General features: G+C 36.3%; 2 protein-coding genes across 3 annotated transcripts in view; one reads left to right on the forward strand and one right to left on the reverse strand.

The window, feature by feature from the left end:
* The window catches only part of LRRC49 (leucine rich repeat containing 49), a 127,971-nt gene extending 125,618 nt beyond the window's left edge, over positions 1-2,353 (reverse strand). Inside the window, exons 1-2 of one of the 2 annotated variants that reach the window (XM_059912860.1) lie at positions 2,022-2,353; positions 1,320-1,376 (exon numbers count right to left, since the gene is read on the reverse strand). In XM_059912860.1, coding sequence (XP_059768843.1) covers positions 1,320-1,376; positions 2,022-2,069 — 105 coding nt within the window. In that variant the 5' untranslated portion in view covers positions 2,070-2,353. The remainder of the gene's footprint in view (positions 1-1,319; positions 1,377-2,021) is intronic. The other variant, XM_059912861.1, reaches the window with a different exon arrangement.
* Positions 2,354-2,600: 247 nt separating this feature from the next.
* On the forward strand, positions 2,601-19,804 carry THAP10 (THAP domain containing 10). Its single transcript, XM_059912865.1, is given in 4 exon segments — positions 2,601-3,087; position 3,344; positions 17,968-18,118; positions 18,214-19,804. Coding segments are annotated over 4 exon segments (777 nt in total). The 5' UTR covers positions 2,601-2,659; the 3' UTR covers positions 18,411-19,804.
* Positions 19,805-21,111: the final 1,307 nt, after the last annotated feature.

The raw sequence follows: 21,111 nt of genomic DNA on the forward strand, positions 1-21,111 counted from the left end.
GAATACATGTCCACACAAGAGAAAATGAGTGGTTTGGAAAGAATCTGGATGAGGCCATAGTTCCTAGAAACATACTATGTATAATAGTGGCATAGGATTTGTCCAATGAAATCAATCAGCAAAGCTTTGGAAGGAATCCATTAGGTCCAATTACAATAAAGAATATTTTCAATTAATCTAGCTAACTACTATTTATTCAAGATAATCAAATGGTCTATTTTCCAAGTGTTTATTTCCAGATACATAATGTAATCCACAGCTGCCTCCTTGACCAATGGTGTCCTTCCATCCACCTTCCTCATGCCCCTCCTTAGCCTTCTCAGGTTTTTATCTGTAAATTCTGCCCTTCACTTTAGAGTTCCTTCAGTGACACCTATTTAACAACTTTTTAGGAAAAACCTGAGTTGTGCCAGTTGGAGGTGTCCAAATTGGTCAAAGAAGGAAAATTTGTGTTGTGTCTTGAAACACAGTTGTGTGGGAGGTGGGTGAGTATATCTGAGAGCTGAGGTTGGGGCTGGGGGGGAAAATATGAGTATCTCAGAGATCAAATCAAAAGCCAGAAGTTACGGAAATGCCAGGGAGAATATGGGCAAACTGGGGAAAAGAAATAGCATTTGGCCTAATATATTTCCACTGCTAATCAATTATTTTCTGGAATGTTAGATATGTGCCCCCAAATTATCACATTTTATCTATTATAAGATTCCATCAGTAGTAAGACATGCCATTATTTCACCCACTACTAAGAAGGAAAAACTTCCCCAATTAAACAATGATGTGCCATCAGTTTTAAGAAGGGTCCTGATTTAAGAAATGTTTAGGTGTCAAAAAAAACCCACCTTACCTCTTGTAATTGATGAAATAAGATTCAGTTTTTAAAAGAGGTGGGGTTTTTTTTGGTTTTGTTTTGTTTGATTTTTTTAATTGATGTATAGTTGATTTACAATATTATATTAGTTTCAGGTGTACGACATTGCGATTCAGTGCTTTTACAGATTATACTCCGTTAAAAGTTATAACAAAACAGTGGTTATAGTTCCCTGAGATATACAATATATCCTTCTTGCTTAGCTATTTTATACATAGTAGTTTGTATCTCTTAATCTTATACCCCTAATTTGCCCCTCCCCCTTCCTTCTCTTCTTTGGTAACCACTAGTTGGCTTTGTGTAGGCAGAAAGTAAAAATTACCTTTAGATTAGTGACCAAAGTAAATATACTTAAATTTTCAAGTTTAGACTTTGCTCTTTAAATCATGCTATTTTGCAGAATATAAAACAATTTATATTCAATTTAAATACAAATCTGCTTGAATCTTACTTTGTTTTTTTCAGGAAGCGATGATGTTTGAATTACCAGATGAAGCCCACAGTTCACCTACAATGTAAAAATTAAACCATAAAATATGCTCTTAACTTATACACACACATACCTCCCCAAAATAGTACACAAAGATATATCAAAAAATTAGAATAAAACAGAATGCTCGCTTTTTGCTTGTTTCTGGTAAATTATCATGTTCTGGGGATCTGCTGAAAACAATAAAATCACAACTAAGAATTAAAAGGTTTCACTGTGATTTATCTTCCAAAATGTCTGCAGCAATTTAACCCTCTACTTAGCACCTAAAGCTTTTGACACTTGCTATTTCAGGTCTAAGTCAATAGCTCAGTGAGACCGGTGAAGGAGGTGGCGGTGCCAGTTAATATTTTCTTAATTAAAAAAAAAAAAAAAAGGAATTGACCAGTTAAAGGAATTTAAATGAAGCTTAGCCTTTCACAGCAGACCAGCTCCACCTTCTGGGAAGCCCAGATCCTGGACAAGACTTTGAATACCCATCACACAATATTAAATACCCTCCAAGTGCCTTGGTCCAGTCCAGGAATGTCAAGCCTCGGTCAGACAATAGCTTGCGTAGACTCAGAGGTGCTGGTCCCAATAATACAGCCCATCACCTAGGACAAAGACGCCAGTCAGAAAGGACGCTACGAATGGGAAGAAAAAGTAGGAGACCCAACCTACGTTGCTCGCAGCCCGGCCAGAAACAGAGCGGTATTTCCCGGGAATCATGGCAGGAGACAGTCCAAGAAGATCAGTTAGATCTGCCTTAGAAGTGACGCTACAGCACAGATTCAGAGAGAGCGCAAGGGGTCATCTCCCAGGCAACCCGCTCAGGAGTTACCATGGAAACTACCATTTCCGGTCTGGTCCTCCACCAAATCACTGGCCGATGCCCTCGTTAGAGCCTCTGGTTATATTTGGGGGGACCCAAAACGTCAGCACTTCCTAGTTCTATTTTCCTGGCCTCATAAAAACAGAGCGGGAGTGTGGAGAGGAGGATAAGACGGGGAAGAGGCCGTCCACCTCGGTAGCTATGACAACCACCACTTCCGGTCCGTCCCTCTTTACGGCCCACCTCAGCTGGGCCCGCGCGAAATTTGTATCCCTCTGCCTGTGGCCACCTGCTCTCAGGGGAAGCTGCAGGGAGGAGGAGGATCTCCGAGAGCCGGGTACTTTCCCAGATGGGGCCGCAGTTCGGCACTTCCGGCGGCCGGAGGTGGGGGAAGGAGACTAGGCGTACGCGGAATCCGGCAGGTGAGTGCTCAGAGGGGGCGCGGCCGTGCGGAGGGCTCTCGTCTCCCAACCCGGAGTCAGCTGCCATGCCTGCCCGCTGCGTGGCCGCCCACTGCGGCAACACCACCACGTCCGGGAAGTCGCTGTTCCGCTTCCCCAAGGACCGGGCCGTGCGGCTGTTGTGGGGCCGCTTCGTGCGGGGCCGCCGCGCCGACTGGTACGAGGGCAATGACATCTCGGTCATCTGCTCCGACCACTTTGCTCCCGCCTGTTTTGACGTCTCTTCGGTTATCCAGAAGAACCTGCGCTTCTCCCAGCGCCTGAGGTTCGTGGCGGGCGCCGTGCCCACCCTGCACCGGGTGTCCTCCCCGGCACCTAAGGGGTAAGAAGAGGGAGACGGGGCGGGCGGCCCCGAGCAGGGAGGCGAGCCCCAGGCAGTCAGGCAGCCCGAGGCTGCCCCGGGGCCAGCCTGCTGTACACTCCTCCGGGCCAGGAAGAGGGCTGCGGCTTCACAGTAAAGGGCTACCCAGGAGTCCCCCGAGGGTCGTTGGAGGACCCCGGGTCTGTGGCTAGGCTCCTCCACTTAGTGTCGTCTTGGGAAGGTCACCTCACCTCGAAGGTTTCTGTTTACTCAGTGATCTCCAAGAGCCTATTTAGCATTAACACTCTGGAATTATAGTTTCTTCTACCTCCTCTTCCCCAAAACACACTCATACTCCCTCTCTGTCTCTCTGTCTGTCTGTCTGTCTCTCTCGTCCTTCAGATTATAGAGTCGCCTTCACTCTCCGCTCCTGAGTTTTTAAATAGAAAGCGTTTAATTTGAGCAAATCTCAAGGAATGGGGTGCTTGAAACTGTTTCTGCATACCATATTACATAAGCTTGAGGAATTATCAATTATACTGTCAAAATGGCGGGGGAAGGGGGATACGAGATGCTGATGAAGATGGGGCTTGCTCATAAACTGTCCCTTCCCACTCCTAAACTTCCTCTTGACTGGCTGCCTTTAAATTAAATCGTTCCAATGAACTGAACATTCCTGTCTTGCTCTCTTCTGCCTACTTTCTCGATACTCATAAGCATCGATTACACTTATTTTGCATCTGGTCACTACTGCCTTCTTGCCCACTTCCCATCTTAAAGAAGACTTCTCAGTCTTCTTCTTTGAGTTAGTCAAACTTCAGCCCTATCACCATAACATAGATTAAATTATGACTCTTAATTGGATCTAAAATGTGTTCAGTTTTAGAGATAGGAGGAATTCACCAAGAAGTCAGGTGACTTGTAACTGACATTTTGGCTTGGAATATATAGAGGTATTCGTTGAATTTTAGAGCTGAAGGAAACCTAAGTGCTCATCTAGTTCAGACTCACTATTTATGCGCAAGGAAGCCAGTCCAGGAGGTTAATTTCCTCAGGAGCGTTTTCTCTAGGTCTAATTGCCAGACAGAAACTCTTCTGCCATACCAACCTGCTTCCTACATTGGGGTGGTTGCTTAAGACCCTTTAATGACATCCTGCAATTGTTAGGATGAAGAATAATATTATTAACACAATGTACAAGTCGCTGCGTGCTTTTTGCCCCTGCCTACCACACCAGTCCTATCCCAGCCCACCGTCCTTGTTGCTCACTGTGCACCAGTCATGCTCATCTTTTCAATTTTTTTTTTTCTTTTAATTAATTAATTAATTATTTTATTTTTGGCTGCATTGGGTCTTCGTTTCTGTGCGAGGGCTTTTTCTACTTGCGGCGTGCGGGGGCCACTCTTCATCGCGGTGCGCGGGCCTCTCAGTGTCGCGGCCTCTCTTGTTGCGGAGCACAGGCTCCAGACGCGCAGGCTTAGTAGTTGTGGCTCACGGGCCTAGTTGCTCCGCGGCATGTGGGATCTTCCCAGACCAGGGCTCGAACCCGTGTCCCCTGCATTGGCAGGCAGATTCTCAACCACTGTGCCACCAGGGAAGCCCCTGATCTTTTCAATTTTTGAACATGCTGTATTCTTTCCTACTAATAAGCCTTTTCCCCATTATTTCATGTACTGCCCTGGAATTATGCCCCTGCCATTTCCCATCATCATCAATTGAGTCCTTTTACTTTAAAAATCTGCTCAAACATCCTTCCCTTTTGATTCCCTACTTATATATTCTCATTCTTCATACACTTCATTAGCACATATACTTCAGTTGCACTCATCACAGTTGTCATGAAATAATTGTATAATTTGCTTAATGTTTGTCCTCACATTAGAATGTAAGCTCTGTGAGAGTAGGGATCTTATCTGATTTTGTTCGCTATTGTATTGCCAGCAACTAGAACAATATTTTGCAGATTTAAGGAATTCAATAAATATTTGTGGAATGATTATGTGACTATGAGAACAGTTTTTTTAGTACACTAAAATTTCATTTCTCTGCCAGCTTCCCTTCTCACCAAGCTGTATACCAGTCAAGACATCTGCCTCTTCCTTGAACCATCTATCCACCATCATTGCCTAGCCAACCTTTACCCAAGTCCATATATGTACATCTATATATAGATATATATAAATATGTAGTAAAAGAGGTAAATATTAAACATGTGCCACACACACCCTTACACCATTTTTCTTCCTCATAATTCGACCATCTAATCAAAAATTGCGAGAAGAAAAGCCAGGCTAATAAAACAACCAAAGATCTTATAATACAACAAAGGCTAACTATTGAGAAATCTAGAATAGATACCAACTCTGTTTTCCAATTAGTAAATATATCCAGCCAACACTTCTAACAATCCATATTACATTAATATACATGCTGAGTCATTAGGGAACTATGTGTAGGTTTTAATAGTAGTACTTTATATAAAGTTTAAAAAGTTTATTTAGACTTGATAGCAATAAATTTTTAGCCGGTCTGGATTGAGAACCCCAATAGCATCTCTAAGAAAGTTTACTTGTGCCACCTTTCACTCCTTCCCCCACTCACTGTTTTTCTTTCCAAGACCAACTGACTAAACAGCAAATTTCCAGTCACTCTACAATATTTATTGAGGAGCTATTGTAAACACTGTTTTGGGTGTTTTGTGCTATATGTAGATAAATAGAAGTATGAATGTAGCCTATCTTTAGGGAGCTTGAGGAAAGATTAGGGGCCACCTCCAAGGAAAAAAAGGGTTCTGATGAGCACCATACACTGATGTTTTGCTTCATATAGCTAGAATTATTGTCTCTCCTTAACTGATAATTTTGCATCCTTGTTTTTCTAACCCAACTGTATTTTTTAAACTTTAATTCAAATATAGCAAAACACAGGAAAGTGCTTAAATCATTAAATTATCAGAAACTGAACATGTGTAACTACTATAGGTCAAAGAATTAGAACATTACTAGCAACTCAAGAGCCCAAGCCTAGCTCCTCCTCCATCCTCAAAGCACCCAAGTTTGCTTTCTTTTGAACTTGATGTAAGTAGAATCGTACTGTAGGCATTTCTTGCATCTGGCTTTTTTTTTTTTTTTTTTAAACTTTGTGTTTATTTATTTATTTATTTATTTATGGCTGTGTTGGGTCTTCGTTTCTGTGTGAGGGCTTTCTCCAGTTGCGGCAAGTGGGGGCCACTCCTCATCGCGGTGCGCGGGCCTCTCACTATCGCGGCCTCTCTTGTTGCGGAGCACAGGCTCCAGACGCGCAGGCTCAGCAATTGTGGCTCACAGGCCCAGTTGCTCCGCGGCAGTGGGATCTTCCCAGACCAGGGCTCGAACCTGTATCCTCTGCATCGGCAGGCAGATTCTCAACCACTGTGCCACCAGGGAAGCCCGCATCTGGCTTTTTTGTTCAACATTATATTTGTAAGATTCATCCATATTGTTGCATATAGCAGTAATATGTTTGCATTACTATATAGCAGTTTATTGTACAAATATACCAAAAAAATTTTTTAGCTCTTTTGTTGTTGGACATTTGGGTTCTTATCATTTGGGGGCTATTAGAAGTAATCCTGCTGTAAACATCCTTCTACATGTCTTTTTCATATGTGCACACGTTTCTGATGATATATACCTAGAATTTCTGAGACATAATATTATATTAAACTTAAGTAAATAATACCAGATAATTTTCTAAAATAGTTGTACTAACTTACACTACTAGAAGCATAATTAGAGTTTACGTTCTTTCACATTCTTGCCTACACTTGGATTGTTGGTCTTTCACATTGAGTCTTTTTGAAGGGTGTGTAATGGTGGTTTACTTTGCTTTCTCATTTCATAAATGACATTAGTAAGGGAACAACTTTTCAAATGTTAATTGAACATTTGGATAGCCTCTTTGGCGATATGCTGATTTTTCTGTTGGATTGTCTTTTTCTTGTTGATATATAGAGTTCTTAATAAATTCTGTCTTCAAGTCCTTTGTCAGTTGAATATGCTTTAACTACCTTCTCCTCTTCACTCTTAATAGTGTCTTTTGATGTACTGAGCTTTTCTTTTTTTTTTTTCTGTGTACTTAGTTCTTAATTTTAATGTAGGCCAACCTAACCATCTTTTTCTGTATACTTAATGCTTAAAGCATGCTACTTTGCTGTTTTCCATAAACTTACTGTTTTTAGTCTTTACATTCATATCTACAACCCATTCAGAATTGATTTTTGTGTATGAAGTGGAGTTTGTTTCATTTTTTCCTCATATAGATACCCGATTGACTCAGCATCTTTTATTGAAAAGGCTAGCATTTCCTCATTGTCCTGCAGTGTCAGCTTTGTCATAAATCAAGTTTTCATATACACATTAGTCTGTTTCAACATTTTAAAATTCTGTGCCATTTATGTTTGCCTATCTTTACACCATTATCACAATACTTTACTATAGCTTATGTTAAGAATTAATATCCAGTTGGCATATTTTTCTGACAAATGCTTATTTTCAATAATGATTGTGTTTGATGGTATTAGTTTAAATGTACTTGCTAAAGTTCTTTATGAGACCTTAATCTAAACCAAAGTTGAGGTAATCAAGTAGTTTTACTTTATATGGAGGTTACTATTGAAATTAAAAATCGCAGAGCAGAAGAAATAAAATAAAGCACATGGTCATTGTACAGCCTCCCCCCCAAAAAATTAATATCCAGTTGATTAATTCCTCTTACCTTGTTCATCTTCATGGATGTCTTGGCTATTTTGGGCTCTTTAAATTTCCATATATATTTTAGGATTGGTTCATCAATTTTCACAGATTATCTGTTGGGATTTTGACTGAGAGTGCATTGAATTTTTAAATGAATGTAGGGAGAAAGAGCATATTGACAATACTGATTCTTCCAATCCATGAACATAATGTATCCCTCCATTTATTTGGGTTTTTACATTTCTCTTAAAAACATTATTGCATTCTATATAGAGGTCTTCTACATATTTCATTAGATTTATTCCTATTTGATTTTGCTATTATAAATAGTATTATTTAAAATTTTATTTTCTATAAATGTATGTGGATAAATTGATTTTTGTTGACCTTGTAACCAGAAACCTTGTTAAACTCATTTATTAATTCTGATAATTTGCAGATACTTTTGGATTTTCTACATGTATAAAAAATATATGCATATAATTTTTGATGTTTATGCTTTTGTTTCTTATTCTTCCTATTGCACTAGCTAGCACCTCCATTACAGCGTGGGAAACAGAAGAAGTGATGGGGAATCCTTTTCTCATTCCTATTTTCAAAGGAAAAGTCATTAATATTTCACCATTTGATATGATTTTTGCTATAGTTCTTTTGGTAGCTGCTCTTACCATAAAAAGAAATGTTCCCCTCTATTCCAAGTTTTGGCTACAGATTTAAATCATAAATGATGTTGAATTTTTTCAAATGCTTTTTCTGAACCTATTAATGATCACGTATTTTGCTTATTATTCTGTTAATGTGGTGAACTTTATTGCCTGGTTTTGAAATATAGAGTCAAACTTGCATGGCTGAAGCAAACCCAATTTGGCCAAGGTGTATTATTCTTTTAGGTATTGTTTAATTTGATTTCTTAACATTCTATTTAGATTTTTGCATATGTGTTCATAGGCAAAATTGGTCTATAGCTGTTCTTTCTTGAAATGCCTTTTTCAGGTTTTGGTTTCAAGATTATGCTGACCAGTTTGGAGTTGTCCCCTCTTTCATCATTCTCTGGAAAAGTTTATATAAATTGGCATTATATGTCCACTAATAAATTTGATATTAATATTTTGTGGAATTCACTGAAAAAGACACCTAGTCCTGAAGTTTTCCTTATGAGAAGATTTTTTAATGATGGATTCAATATCTTTAATAGTTATGGGGTTATTCAGAGTTTTTCTGTTTCTATATCCATTTTGATAAGTTGTATTTTTCTAAAAATTTGTCAGTTTAATCTAGATTTTTAAACATATTGACACAAAAGTGTTCATGATACTCTGTCTTCTAAAATTCTTTATGATCTGTTAGTAATTTTTGCTCTTTCATTCTTTTTATCGATTTTTATTAGTCTTTTCAAAGAGTGAACTCTGCCTTTTGATCTTCTCTCTGATATTATTTTCTTTTTATTTATATTATTTATTATTTCTTCCCCTCATATTATTTTGTTCAGCTTTGATTTTTAATTGATACACTAGATTTATACATTACTGAGCTAAAATGATTAACATAGACCTTTTCCTATATGTTTTCACATTAAACAAACTTGTTAAAATGTGAAAACTTCACTTAAACACTAGGATATCTTTACATATTCAGATGTAGTATTTCAAACAAAGGAGACCTTAAGGATAACTAACTTGCTTATGTAAAGACAAAACATTGAATTACCAAATATTTCAAATTTTGCCCAACTGCTTACATTTTTTAACAGACTTCTAGTATTCTTTTTAATTGAAGTATAGTTGACTTACACTTACATTAGTTTTAGGTGTACAGCATAGTCGATATTTTTATAGGTTAGACTCCATACAAAGTTATTATGAAGTATTGGCTGTATTGCCTGTGCTGTACATTACATCCTTGTATCTTAGTTATTTATTTATTTTTGAATTTTTGAATTTTATTTTATTTGGTTTTTTTTACAGCAGGTTCTTATTAGTCGTCCATTTTATACACATCAGTGTATACATGTCAATCCCAATCTCCCAATTCATCACACCACCCCCCCCCACCCCGCCACGGCTTTCCCCCCTTGGTGTGCATACGTTTGTTCTCTACATCTGTGTCTCTATTTCTGCCCTTCAAACCGGTTTATCTGTTCCACATATATGCACATATATTCACATATATTTATTTTTCTCTTTCTGACTTACTTCACTCTGTATGACAGTCTCTAGATCCATCCACGTCTCTACAAATGACCCAATTTCGTTCCTTTTTATGGCTGAGTAATATTCCGTTGTCTATATGTACCACAACTTCTTTATCCATTTGATGGGCATTTAGGTTGTTTCCATGACCTGGCTGTTGTAAATAGTGCTGCAGTGAACATTGGCATGCATATGTCTTTTTGAATTATAGTATTCTCTGGGTTTATACCCAGTAGTGGGATTGCTGGGTCATATGTTAATTCTATTTTTAGTTTTCTAGGGAACCTCCATACTGTTCTCCATAGTGGTTGTATCAATTTACATTCCCACCAACAGTACACGAGGGTTCCCTTTTCCCCACACCCTCTCCGGCATTTATTCTTTGTAGATTTTCTGATGATGCCCATTCTAACTGGTGTGAGGTGATACCTCATTGCAGTTTTGATTTGCATTGCTCTAATAATTAGTGACGTTGAGCAGCTTTTCATGTGCCTCTTGGCCATCTGTAGGTCTTCTTTGGAGAAATGTGTATTTAGGTCTTCTGCCCATTTTTTGATTGGATTGTTTGTTTTTTTAATATTGAGCTGCATGAGCTGTTTATATATTTTTGAGATTAATCCTTTATCCTTGATTCGTTTGCAAATATTTTCTGCCATTCTGAGGGTTGTCTTCTCGTCTTGTTTATAGTTTCCTTTGCTGTGCAAAAGCAAAAGTTTTATTAGGTCCCATTTGTTTATTTTTCTTTTTATTTCCATTACTCTAGGAGGTGGATCAAAAAAGATCTTGCTGTGATTTATGTCAAAGAGTGTTCGGCCCATGTTTTCCTCTAAGAGTTTTATAGTGTCCAGTCTTACATATAGGTCTTTAATCCATTTGGAGTTTATTTTTGTGTACGGTGTTAGGAAGTGTTCTAATTTCATTCTTTTACATGTAGCTGTCCAGTTTTCCCAGCACCACTTACTGAAGAGAATGTCTTTTCTCCATTGTATATCCTTGCTTCCTCTGTCATAGATTAGTTGACCATAGATGCGTGGATTTATCTCTGGGCTTTCTATCCTGTTCCACTCATCTATATTTCTGTTTTTGTGCCAGTACCATATTGTCTTGATTACTGTAGCTTTGTCATATAGTCTGAAGTCAGGGAGTCTGATTCCTCCAGCTCAATTTCTTTCCCTCAAGACTGCTTTGGCTATTTGGGGTCTTTTGTGTCTCCATACAAATTTTAAGATTCTTTGTTCTAGTTCCATAAAAAATGCCATTGGTAATTTGATAGGGATTGCATTGAATCTGTAGATTGCTTTGGGTAGTATAGTCATTTTCACAATATTGATTCTTCCAATCCAAGAACATGGTACATCTCTCCCTCTGTTGGTATCATCTTTAATTTCTTTCATCAGTGTCTTATAGTTTTCTGCATACAGGACTTTTGTCTCCCTAGGTAGGTTTATTTCTAGGTATTTTATTCTTTCTGTTGCAATGGTAAATGGGAGTGTTTCCTTAATTTCTCTTTCAGATTTTTCTTCATTAGTGTATAGGAATGCAAGAGATTTCTGTGCATTAATTTTGTATCCTGCAACTTTACCAGATTCACTGATTAGCTCTAGTAGTTTTCCGGTAGCATCTTTAGGATTCTCTATGTATAGTGTCATGTCATCTGCAAACAGTGACAGTTTTACTTCTTCTTTTCCAATTTGTATTTCTTTTTCTTCTCTGATTGCCATGGCTAGGACTTCCAAAACTGTGTTGAATAATAGTGGTGAAAGTGGACATCCTTGTCTTGTTCCTGATTTTAGAGGAAATGCTTTCAGTTTTTCACCATTGAGAATGATGTTTGCTGTGGGTTTGTCATATATGGCCTTTATTATGTTGAGGTAGGTTCCCTCTATGCCCACTTTCTGGAGAGTTTTTATCATAAATGGGTGTTGAATTTTGTCAAAAGCTTTTTCTGCATCTATTGAGATGATCATATGGTTTTTATTCCTCAGCTTGTTAATATGGTGTATCACATTGATTGATTTGCATATATTGAAGAATCCTTGCATCCCTGGGATAAATCCCACTTGATCATGGTGTATGATCCTTTTAATGTGTTGTTGGATTCTGTTTGCTAGTATTTTGTTGAGGATTTTTGCATCTATATTCATCAGTGATATTGGTCTGTAATTTTCTTTTTTTGTAGTATCTTTGTCTGGTTTTGGTATCAGGGTGATGGTGGCCTCATAGAATGAGTTTGGGAGTGTTCCTCCGTCTGCAATTCTTTGGAAGAGTTTGAGAAGGATGGGTGTTAGCTCTTCTCTAAATTTTGATAGAATTCACCTGTGAAGCCATCTGGTCCTTGACTTTTGTTTGTTGGAAGATTTTTAATCACAGTTTCAATTTCACTACTTGTGATTGGTCTGTTCATATTTTCTATTTCTTCCTGGTTCAGTCTTGGAAGCTTATACCTTTCTAAGAATTTGTCCATTTCTTCCAGGTTGTCCGTTTTATTGGCATAGAGTTACTTGTAGTAGTCTCTTAGGATGCTTTGTATTTCTGCAGTGTCTGTCGTAACTTCTCCTTTTTCATTTCAAATTTTATTGATTGGAGTCCTCTCCCTCTTTTTCTTGATGAATTTGGCTATGGGTTTATCAATTTTGTTTATCTTCTCAAAGAACCAGCTTTAAGTTTTATTGATGTTTGCATTGTTTTCTCTGTTTCTATTTCATTTATTCCTGCTCTGATCTTTATCATTTCTTTCCTTCTGCTAACTTTGGGTTTTGTTTGTTCTTCTTTCTCTAGTTCCTTCAGGTGTAAGGTTAGGTTGTTTATTTGAGGTTTTTCTTGTTTCTTGAGGTAGGCTTGTATAGCCATAAACTTGCCTCTTCGAACTGCTTTTGCCGCATCCCATAGGTTTTGGAACATCGTGTTTTCATTGTCATTTGTCTCTAGGTATTTTTTGATTTCCTCTTTGATTTCTTCAGTGATCTCTTGTTTATTTAGTAACGTATTGTTTAGCCTCCATGTGTTTGTGTTTTTTACGTTTTTTCCGCTGTAATTGATTTCTAATCTCATAGCGTTGCGGTCAGAAAAGATGCATTATATGACTTCAATTTTCTTAAATTTACTGAGGCTTGATTTGTGACCCAAGTTGTGATCTATCCTGGAGAATGTTCCGTGTGCACTTGAGACGAAAGTGTAATCTGCTATTTTTGGATGGAATGTCCTATAAATATCAATTAAATCTATCTGGTTTATTGTGTCATTTAACCCTTGTGTTTCCTTATTAATTTTCTGTTTGGATGATCTGTCCATTGGTGTAAGTGAGGTGTTAAAGTCCCCCACTATTATTGTGTTACTGTTGATTTCCTCTTTTATAGCTGTTAACAGTTGCCTTTTGTATTGAGGTGCTCCTATGTTGGGTGCATATATATTTATAATTGTTATATCTTTTCTTGGATTGATCCCTTGATCATTATGTAGTGTCCTTCCTTGTCTCTTGTGACATTCTTCTTTAAGTCTATTTTATCTGATATGAGTATTGCTACTCCAGCTTTCTTTTGATTTCCATTTGCATGAAATATCTTTTTCCATCCCCTCACTTTCAGTCTGTATGTGTTTCTAGGTCTGAAGTGGGTCTCTTTTAGACAGCATATATATGGGTCTTCTTTTTGTATCCATTCAGCCAGTCTGTGTCTTTTGGTGGGAGCATTTAATCCATTTACATTTAAGGTAATTATCGATATGTATGTTCCTATTCCCATTTTCTTAAATATTTTGGGTTTTTTATTGTAGGTGTTTTCCTTCTCTTGTGTTTCTTGCCTAGAGATGTTCCTTTAGCATTTGTTGTAGAGCTGGTTTGGTGGTGCTGAATTCTCTTAGCTTTTGCTTGTGTGTAAAGCTTTTGATTTCTCCATCAAATCTGAATGAGATCCTTGCTGGGTAGAGTAATCTTGGTTGTAGGTTCTTCCCTTTCATCACTTTAAGTATATCATGCCACTCCCTTCTGGCTTGTAGAGTTTCTGCTGAGAAATCAGCTGTTAACCTTATGGGAGTTCCCTTGTATATTATTTGTCGTTTTTCCCTTGCTGCTTTCAATAATTTTTCTTTGTCTTTAATTTTTGTCAGTTTGATTACTATGTGTCTCGGCGTTTTTCTCCTTGGGTTTATCCTGTATGGACTCTCTGCGCTTCCTGGACTTGGGTGGCTATTTCCTTTCCCATGTTAGGGAAGTTTTTGACTATAATCTCTTCAAATATTTTCTCTGGTCCATTCTCTCTCTCTTCTCCTTCTGGGACCCCTATAATGCAAATGTTGTTGCGTTTAATATTGTCCCAGAGGTCTCTTAGGCTGTCTTCATTTCTTTTCATTCTTTTTTCTTTATTCTGTTTCACAGCAGTGAATTCCACCATTCTGTCTTCCAGGTCACTTATCCGTTCTTCTGCCTCAGTTCTTCTGCTATTGATTCCTTCTAGTGTATTTTTCATTTCAATTATTGTGTTGTTCATCTCTGTTTGTTTGTTCTTTAATTCTTCTAGATCTTTGTTAAACATTTCTTGCACCTTCTCGATCTTTGCCTCCATTCTTTTTCCAAGGTCCTGGATCATCTTTACTATCATTATTCTGATTTCTTTTTCTGGAAGGTTGCCTATCTCCACTTCATTTAGTTGTTTTTCTGGGGTTTTAGCTTGTTCCTTCGTCTGGTACATAGCCCTCTGCCTTTTCATCTGCCTTGTCTATCTTTCTGTGAATGTTGTTTTTGTTCCACAGACTGCAGGATTGTAGTTCTTCTTGCTTCTGCTGTCTGCCCTCTGTATCTTATTTATTTTATTCCCAATAGTTTGTACCTCTTAATCCCCTTTCCCTGTTTTGCCCCTCCCTCCACCTCTCTCCCCACTGGTAACCGCTAGTCTGCTCTCTGTATCTGCGAGTCTGTTTCAGTTTTGCTATATTCCTTCATTTGTTTTATTTTTTAGGTTCCACATATAAATGAAAATATACAGTATTTGTCTTTCTCTGTCTGACTTATTTCCCTAAGAATAATACCCTCAGGGTCATCCATGTTGTTGCAAATGGCAAGATTTCATTTTTTTTTATGGCTGAGTAATGTTATATATTTATATGCCACATCTTCCTTATCCGTTCGTCTGTTGATGGACCCTTAGGTTGCTTCCATGTCTTAGCTATTTTAAATAATGCTGCTATGAACATTGAGCTGCATATTAAAAGATTTCCAGTATTTTTCTTTAATTTTTTAAGGCTTTATTTTTTTAGAAAAGTTTTAGGTTCACAGCAAAATTGAGGGGAAGATGGATTTCCCAATTACCCCCTGCCCCCACACATGCATAGCCTTCTCCATTATCAACATCCCCCACCAGAGTGGTACATTTGTTACAAGTGATGAGCCTACACTGACACATCGTTATAACTCGAAGTCCATCGTTTACATTACAGTTCACTCTCTCATGTCTCTACTTTTTCAATTTTTATTTACCATTCTTTCTTTAACTTCTTGAGCATTAAATTGGATCATTGATTTCCAGAATTGTCATAGTGAATGGCAGATGGGACAGCCAAGTTTGACATGCTTATTTCCCAAATGTAGAATTCAGTAGAGTTTATTGTTTGAGGGAAAACTCCTGAAATGAAGATACATTAGAAATATTTTGTGAAGTAATTTTTTGAATGGTGTTAAAATTGCAATCTAAATTAAGACTAATTTTTTCTATACTATTATGTACATTTAAGACTATATATGCCCTTCTATGCATGACATTAACTGAATCCCACAAGTTTTAGATTTTGAATATTTTTATTATTATTTACTGTAAAATATCTTCTAATTTCCACTGTAATTTTATCATGGGTTACTTAGAAGTATATTTAAAAATTTCCAAAAATGCAGGTATTTTGTAGTTATATTTTTGTTATAGACCTCTAGATCAATTACACTGTGGCCAGAGAATATACAGCATATGGATTTAATCTTTTGAAATTTATTGAAACTGTATTAGGCCTAACATAGGTCAGTTTTTATAAATGTTCCATATGCACTTGAGGTGAACGTACTGCAGTTGGGTACAATTCTCCATATATGTCTATTAATCATGTTGTTTAAATTTCTTATATCCCTATGGAATCTTTGCCTGCCTATTAGTTACTGAGAGAGGTGTGTTAAAAATCTTCCACCTCGGTTTTTAATTTACATATTTAGTCTTCTAACAATTTTTGTGTTATATATTTTGAAGCTGTGTTATTATGTAGCACCAATATAGCAGCACCAGCTTTCTGTAGGTTAGTGTTAGCATATTACATCTTTTTTACACCCTTTTATTTCAATCTTTGTGTATCCTTAGGAGTTTAGGCCTTACTGTGTCTTATGATTGCCCCTTTGAAGACGATGTATCTTTTTTCCTCTGGCTCCTCCTAACTTTTTCTCTTTGTTTTCCAGTTTTACTGTAATATGCATAGATATGGTTTCCTTTGTTTTTATTTTAGTGAATACATTTAGTACTTTTGTAAAACCATGTCTTAATGCCTTGTATTCATTTTGGTAAATTCTCAGATGTTATTTGATCAAATATTGTTTCTGTCCCATTTTCTTTCTTTTCCTTTGGGACTACATCTGTTATTATATATTATGCTTTTTCATCTTTTCTGCTATATCTCTTATGACCTTTTCTATAGCCTTCATCCTTTTGTCTTTCTCTGCCTCATTCTAAAAATTTTCTTTTGATTCATGTTCCAGTTGATTAATACATATCTGGAAATTCTGTTTCTTAAATTTTTAATATAAAGAAGTAATCGTGTATGTACACAAAAATTTTTGTTCAAAGATTTCTAATATTATGGATTGTTTTAATACAGTATATCTGTACAATAGATTTTATGCAGCCATAAAAATTATACGTAGAATATTTAATAACATAGAAACATGATGCATTAAAGAAGAAAACAGGATTATAAAACATATGTTCCCAATTTTAAAAAATACATAGAAAAAGACAAAAATGATACCAAAATATGAAGTTGTTAGCTATGAATGATGGGATTACGGCTAATTTTTTTTCTTTTTGCTTCTCTGTATGGTGCAAATTTTCCTCAGTGATACAATGTATTACTGTTATAAAGGGAACAAAAGTTATTTTTTAAAGCCTGAATAAATTCCTAAAACTCCATTTTATCAGGAGTACATCTGTTTTGTAAAGAAATATATACTTATTCTAGACCTTTATAATGCTTGGCTTAAAAGTAGAAGTAGATTAGCTGTCAAAATTAGTCATAACTATAAACACAAAGATAAAGACTTCAATTTTTATTTAAATCCTCAAAAATATTAGGTGTAATTCTTCATGTTACAAAGGGATTTTTCACAAAAGTTTCTTCATAAAGTTTCTTTAACTTGGGCATTCATAGCCTGTGTTACAGCAATCAAGGATGCTTGCTAAAATTTTTTTCAGTGGCCTAGGTAAAATTACAAAGTACTTTTTTTCATTTCTCTATCACTTATTTTTTCTTCCCACAGGCCCTCTTACATTTTCCAGATATCTTTTCTTAGCCTCTTCCACATAATTTCCAGGTACTCAGTCTTACATTACCTTCTGAATATCCAAATTCTCCTCCTTTCTACCTCTTACTTCTCCCATAAATCAAAATTTCCATTTCACGTTGTAACTTTTCTCAGGAAAGCATAAAAACACTCAAGCATATTATCTTAAATTATTTCTCTGTCATGTATAAAGGACTGATGATTAGGTTTTCTAGAACGATGCTACTGCTTTGCTATGATATATTTAATACTATTATAATAATTTAGTACCAATAGTATTATCTCTTCCAGCTGTTGATTTAGGGAAAATTTAATGGGTTGTCAGCAAATAGCTTAATAGCATATAGATTTCTGCTTGACCACAATGCTTAGAAATAGATTTAGAAATAGTAAAGGACAGTATGGCAGACTTCTTAAGAACTTGGACTGTGGAGCCAGCTTGCCTGGGTTCAAATTCCAGCCTTCCTAATATGTGACCTGGAAAAGTATTATCTATACTCTTTCACTGTTTGTAACTTTTAGGAGATAAAACCATATAAAGAAGGCCTTACCTTCAGTATAATTCTCCTCTGATTTGTATTTTTAGATTGCACATGAAAATCAAGTTACACAAACACAAGTCCATGCTGATAATCTATCTAATGATGTCACTTCAGTACCTACTCACTGTGAGGAAGGCCCAGTGCACAAAAGTACACAAATATCTCTGAAGAGACCCCCTCACTACGTGTGGGTAAGTTTTGACTTTTCAGTTGATTGATCAATTGAATTGGTCTTTTGTATATGAAAAGCAAATTCTAACTCATAGGTAATTGTGTTTATTCTCCTTCAGGTATTCAGGCCAAAGTGAAAGCGTTTGGAACACGACTATGTAATGCAACTACTCAGACTGATGAAATGTGGTCTAGAACGTCCTCTCTCTTTGACACTTACTCCAGTGACTCAGAAACAGATGAGGACTGGGATATCAAGAGTGAACAGAGTGATTTGTCTTACATAGCTGTACAGGTAAAAGAAGAGACCTGTTAACGCAACATCAAATGATTTGATGTGCTCTAGGTTTTCAAATCTTTGCTCAGATAATTATCTCTTTGCTCTTGTAAATCTTTCACCTCAAGATGACTTGACAGTTGAGTATGCAGAATTTGTTTAGCTCTAAGGGAAAAATTTGCCTGTCTGCCAAGATAATAAAGGTAGTCCCGCCCACACCTCCCCACCCCCCCCTTCCACCTTTTTTTCTTTTTTCTTTTTTCTTTTTATACTTTTGGTGCAAATCAAGTCATAAAACAAAACCACAATAGCAGCATTGCCAGATCAAGATTAAACATTGACTATTTAAACTTAGTTCAGAAGCAACGCTCATATGGGACTTACTTAACATTCACGAGTTAGAATGTCACTGTTGTAAATAATTTGAAGATGAAGAGCATACCAGTGAGCACAGCTAGGTCTGATACTACTAAATGATTTGAGGGTAGAACCAGGACATTTACCCTTGATTATTATTTTCTATGTTATTTATTTTTTAGTCTGTCCAGTTGTAATACTATTACATCTATGAATCAGTCCCCGTGAGCATTTCTGGTGAAGCTATGTCATTTACAGAAAAATTTCAAAGGGAATCAATTTAAATAGAGACAAATAGAGATAGAATTTCATATACTTAGATTAATTAGTTTGATTAATTTAGATAGAAATTATTAACATCATGCAAAAAGAAGTATTACATTTCTAACATATCCCCATTTTAGAAATTAGGTTTACCTCTACCAATACCACTTTGGGAAATAAGCATGTGAAACTTAGCTGCCCCATCTGCCATTCACCAGGAAAATTTCTATGGCAGTTTTGTACCATGAAGTAATTTATTACAGTAGTTTCTGAGAAACTTATTATAACTCTGATCTTGTATTGAAAATAATAAAAATATATGTCCATTTTACATCTCAAATGTCCTGTTAGTTCTGCATGATTGGAAGAACTTGCATGCATTTTATCCTCAAAGGTTTAAATAATACACCAAAGTGATTTTCTTCCAAAGCTAATTTCATGTCTGACTTAATTTGAACAGTATAATTTTAATTAAAAATACAATAAAATAAAGTATTAATAGAAGGTGTAAGCCTGAACAATGATTACGTAAACACATAGCATTATTATTATTATTATGATTGCTGGTTTGGCTTGAATTTAAGATAACTATTTAATGTTTTAAGAGAACGTTATGTTTTAAAATTAAGCATATAAATCTTTTGGAACTAAATATTATCGGGGTGGGGGGGGTGCCTGTTTTCCCTTGAGCTTTGAAACAGTGTATCTCCTTAATTCAAATCATAATGAATGTTATATGCCCATTCATCCCCAAATTTCACTGCCATGGGTTTACTTCATTTCTATATGTTAAACAACTTTGACAGCCATAACAGCACTTTGTGTTCTTTTTTTACTAATAAGTTAATTTTATTTTTCCTATCAATTGAAAATTTAGATTTGGTTGGTTGATTCAGATGATTTTATAATGAATTGTGTAATATTTCACTGCCCTAAAGTAAAATGAAATACTGGCTTTATTTTATTTTATTTTATCTATTTTTTTTAACATGTCAATGCTTTTTTCCCAGTTTTATTGAGATATAATTGGCATATAGCACTGTATAAGTTTAAGGTGTAAAGCATAATGTTTGACATATGTATCATGAAATGTTTACCACAGTAAGTTTAGTGACTATCCATCAGCTCATATAGGTGTAAAATTAAAGAAATAGAAAAAAATTTTTTCCTTGTGTGAGAACCCTTAGGATTTACTCTCTTAACAACTTTCATATGTAACATACAGCAGTGCTGATTATATTTATCATGTTGTACATTGTATCCCTAGTACTTATTTATCTGCTAAGTGAAAGTTTGTACCTTTTGACCACCTGCATCCAATTCCCCCTCCCCTGACCCGGCTCCTCCAATAACCACAAATCTGGTCTCTTTTTCTGTGTTTTTTGTTTGTTTTTGAAGTATAATTGACCTCCAACACTATGTTAGTTCCTGTTACACAGCATAGTGATTCCATACTTCGCTATATTTCAAAATGATCACCAGGATAAGTCTAGTTACCATCTCTCACCAAACAAAGATATTATATAATTATTGACTATATTCCCCACACCATACATTTCATACCCTTGACTTATTTTGCAACTGGGAGTTTGTTCCTCTTAATCTCCCCCACCCAATTCTCTCCTTCCCCCACCACATTCTCCCCTCTGGCAACCACCTGTTTGTTCTCTGTATCTATAATTCTGTTTCTGTTTTGTTATGTTTGTTCATTTGTTTTATTTTTAGATTCCACATATAAGTGAAATCATACAGTATTTGTCTTTCTCTGTTTAATTTCTTGCACTTAGCATAATACCCTCTAGGTCTATCCATGTTGCTGAAAATGGCAAGATTTCATTCTTTTTTATGGCCGAGCATATCCATTGTGTGTGTGTGTGTGTGTGTGTGTGTGTGTATACCACATTTTCTTCATCCATTCGTCTATTAATGGATAATGCTGCAATGAATATAGGTGTGCATATATCTTTTGTAATTAGTGTTTTTGTTTTCTTCATATAAATAACCAGGAGTAGAATTGCTGGATCATATGGTAGTTCTATTTTTAATTTTTTGAGGAATCTCCATATTGTTTTCCATAGTGGCTGCACCAATTTACATTCCCATCAACAGTGCATGAAGG

This window comes from Balaenoptera ricei, chromosome 2 (genome assembly GCF_028023285.1).
Source record: "Balaenoptera ricei isolate mBalRic1 chromosome 2, mBalRic1.hap2, whole genome shotgun sequence".
Classification (NCBI taxonomy): Eukaryota; Metazoa; Chordata; class Mammalia; order Artiodactyla; family Balaenopteridae; genus Balaenoptera; species Balaenoptera ricei.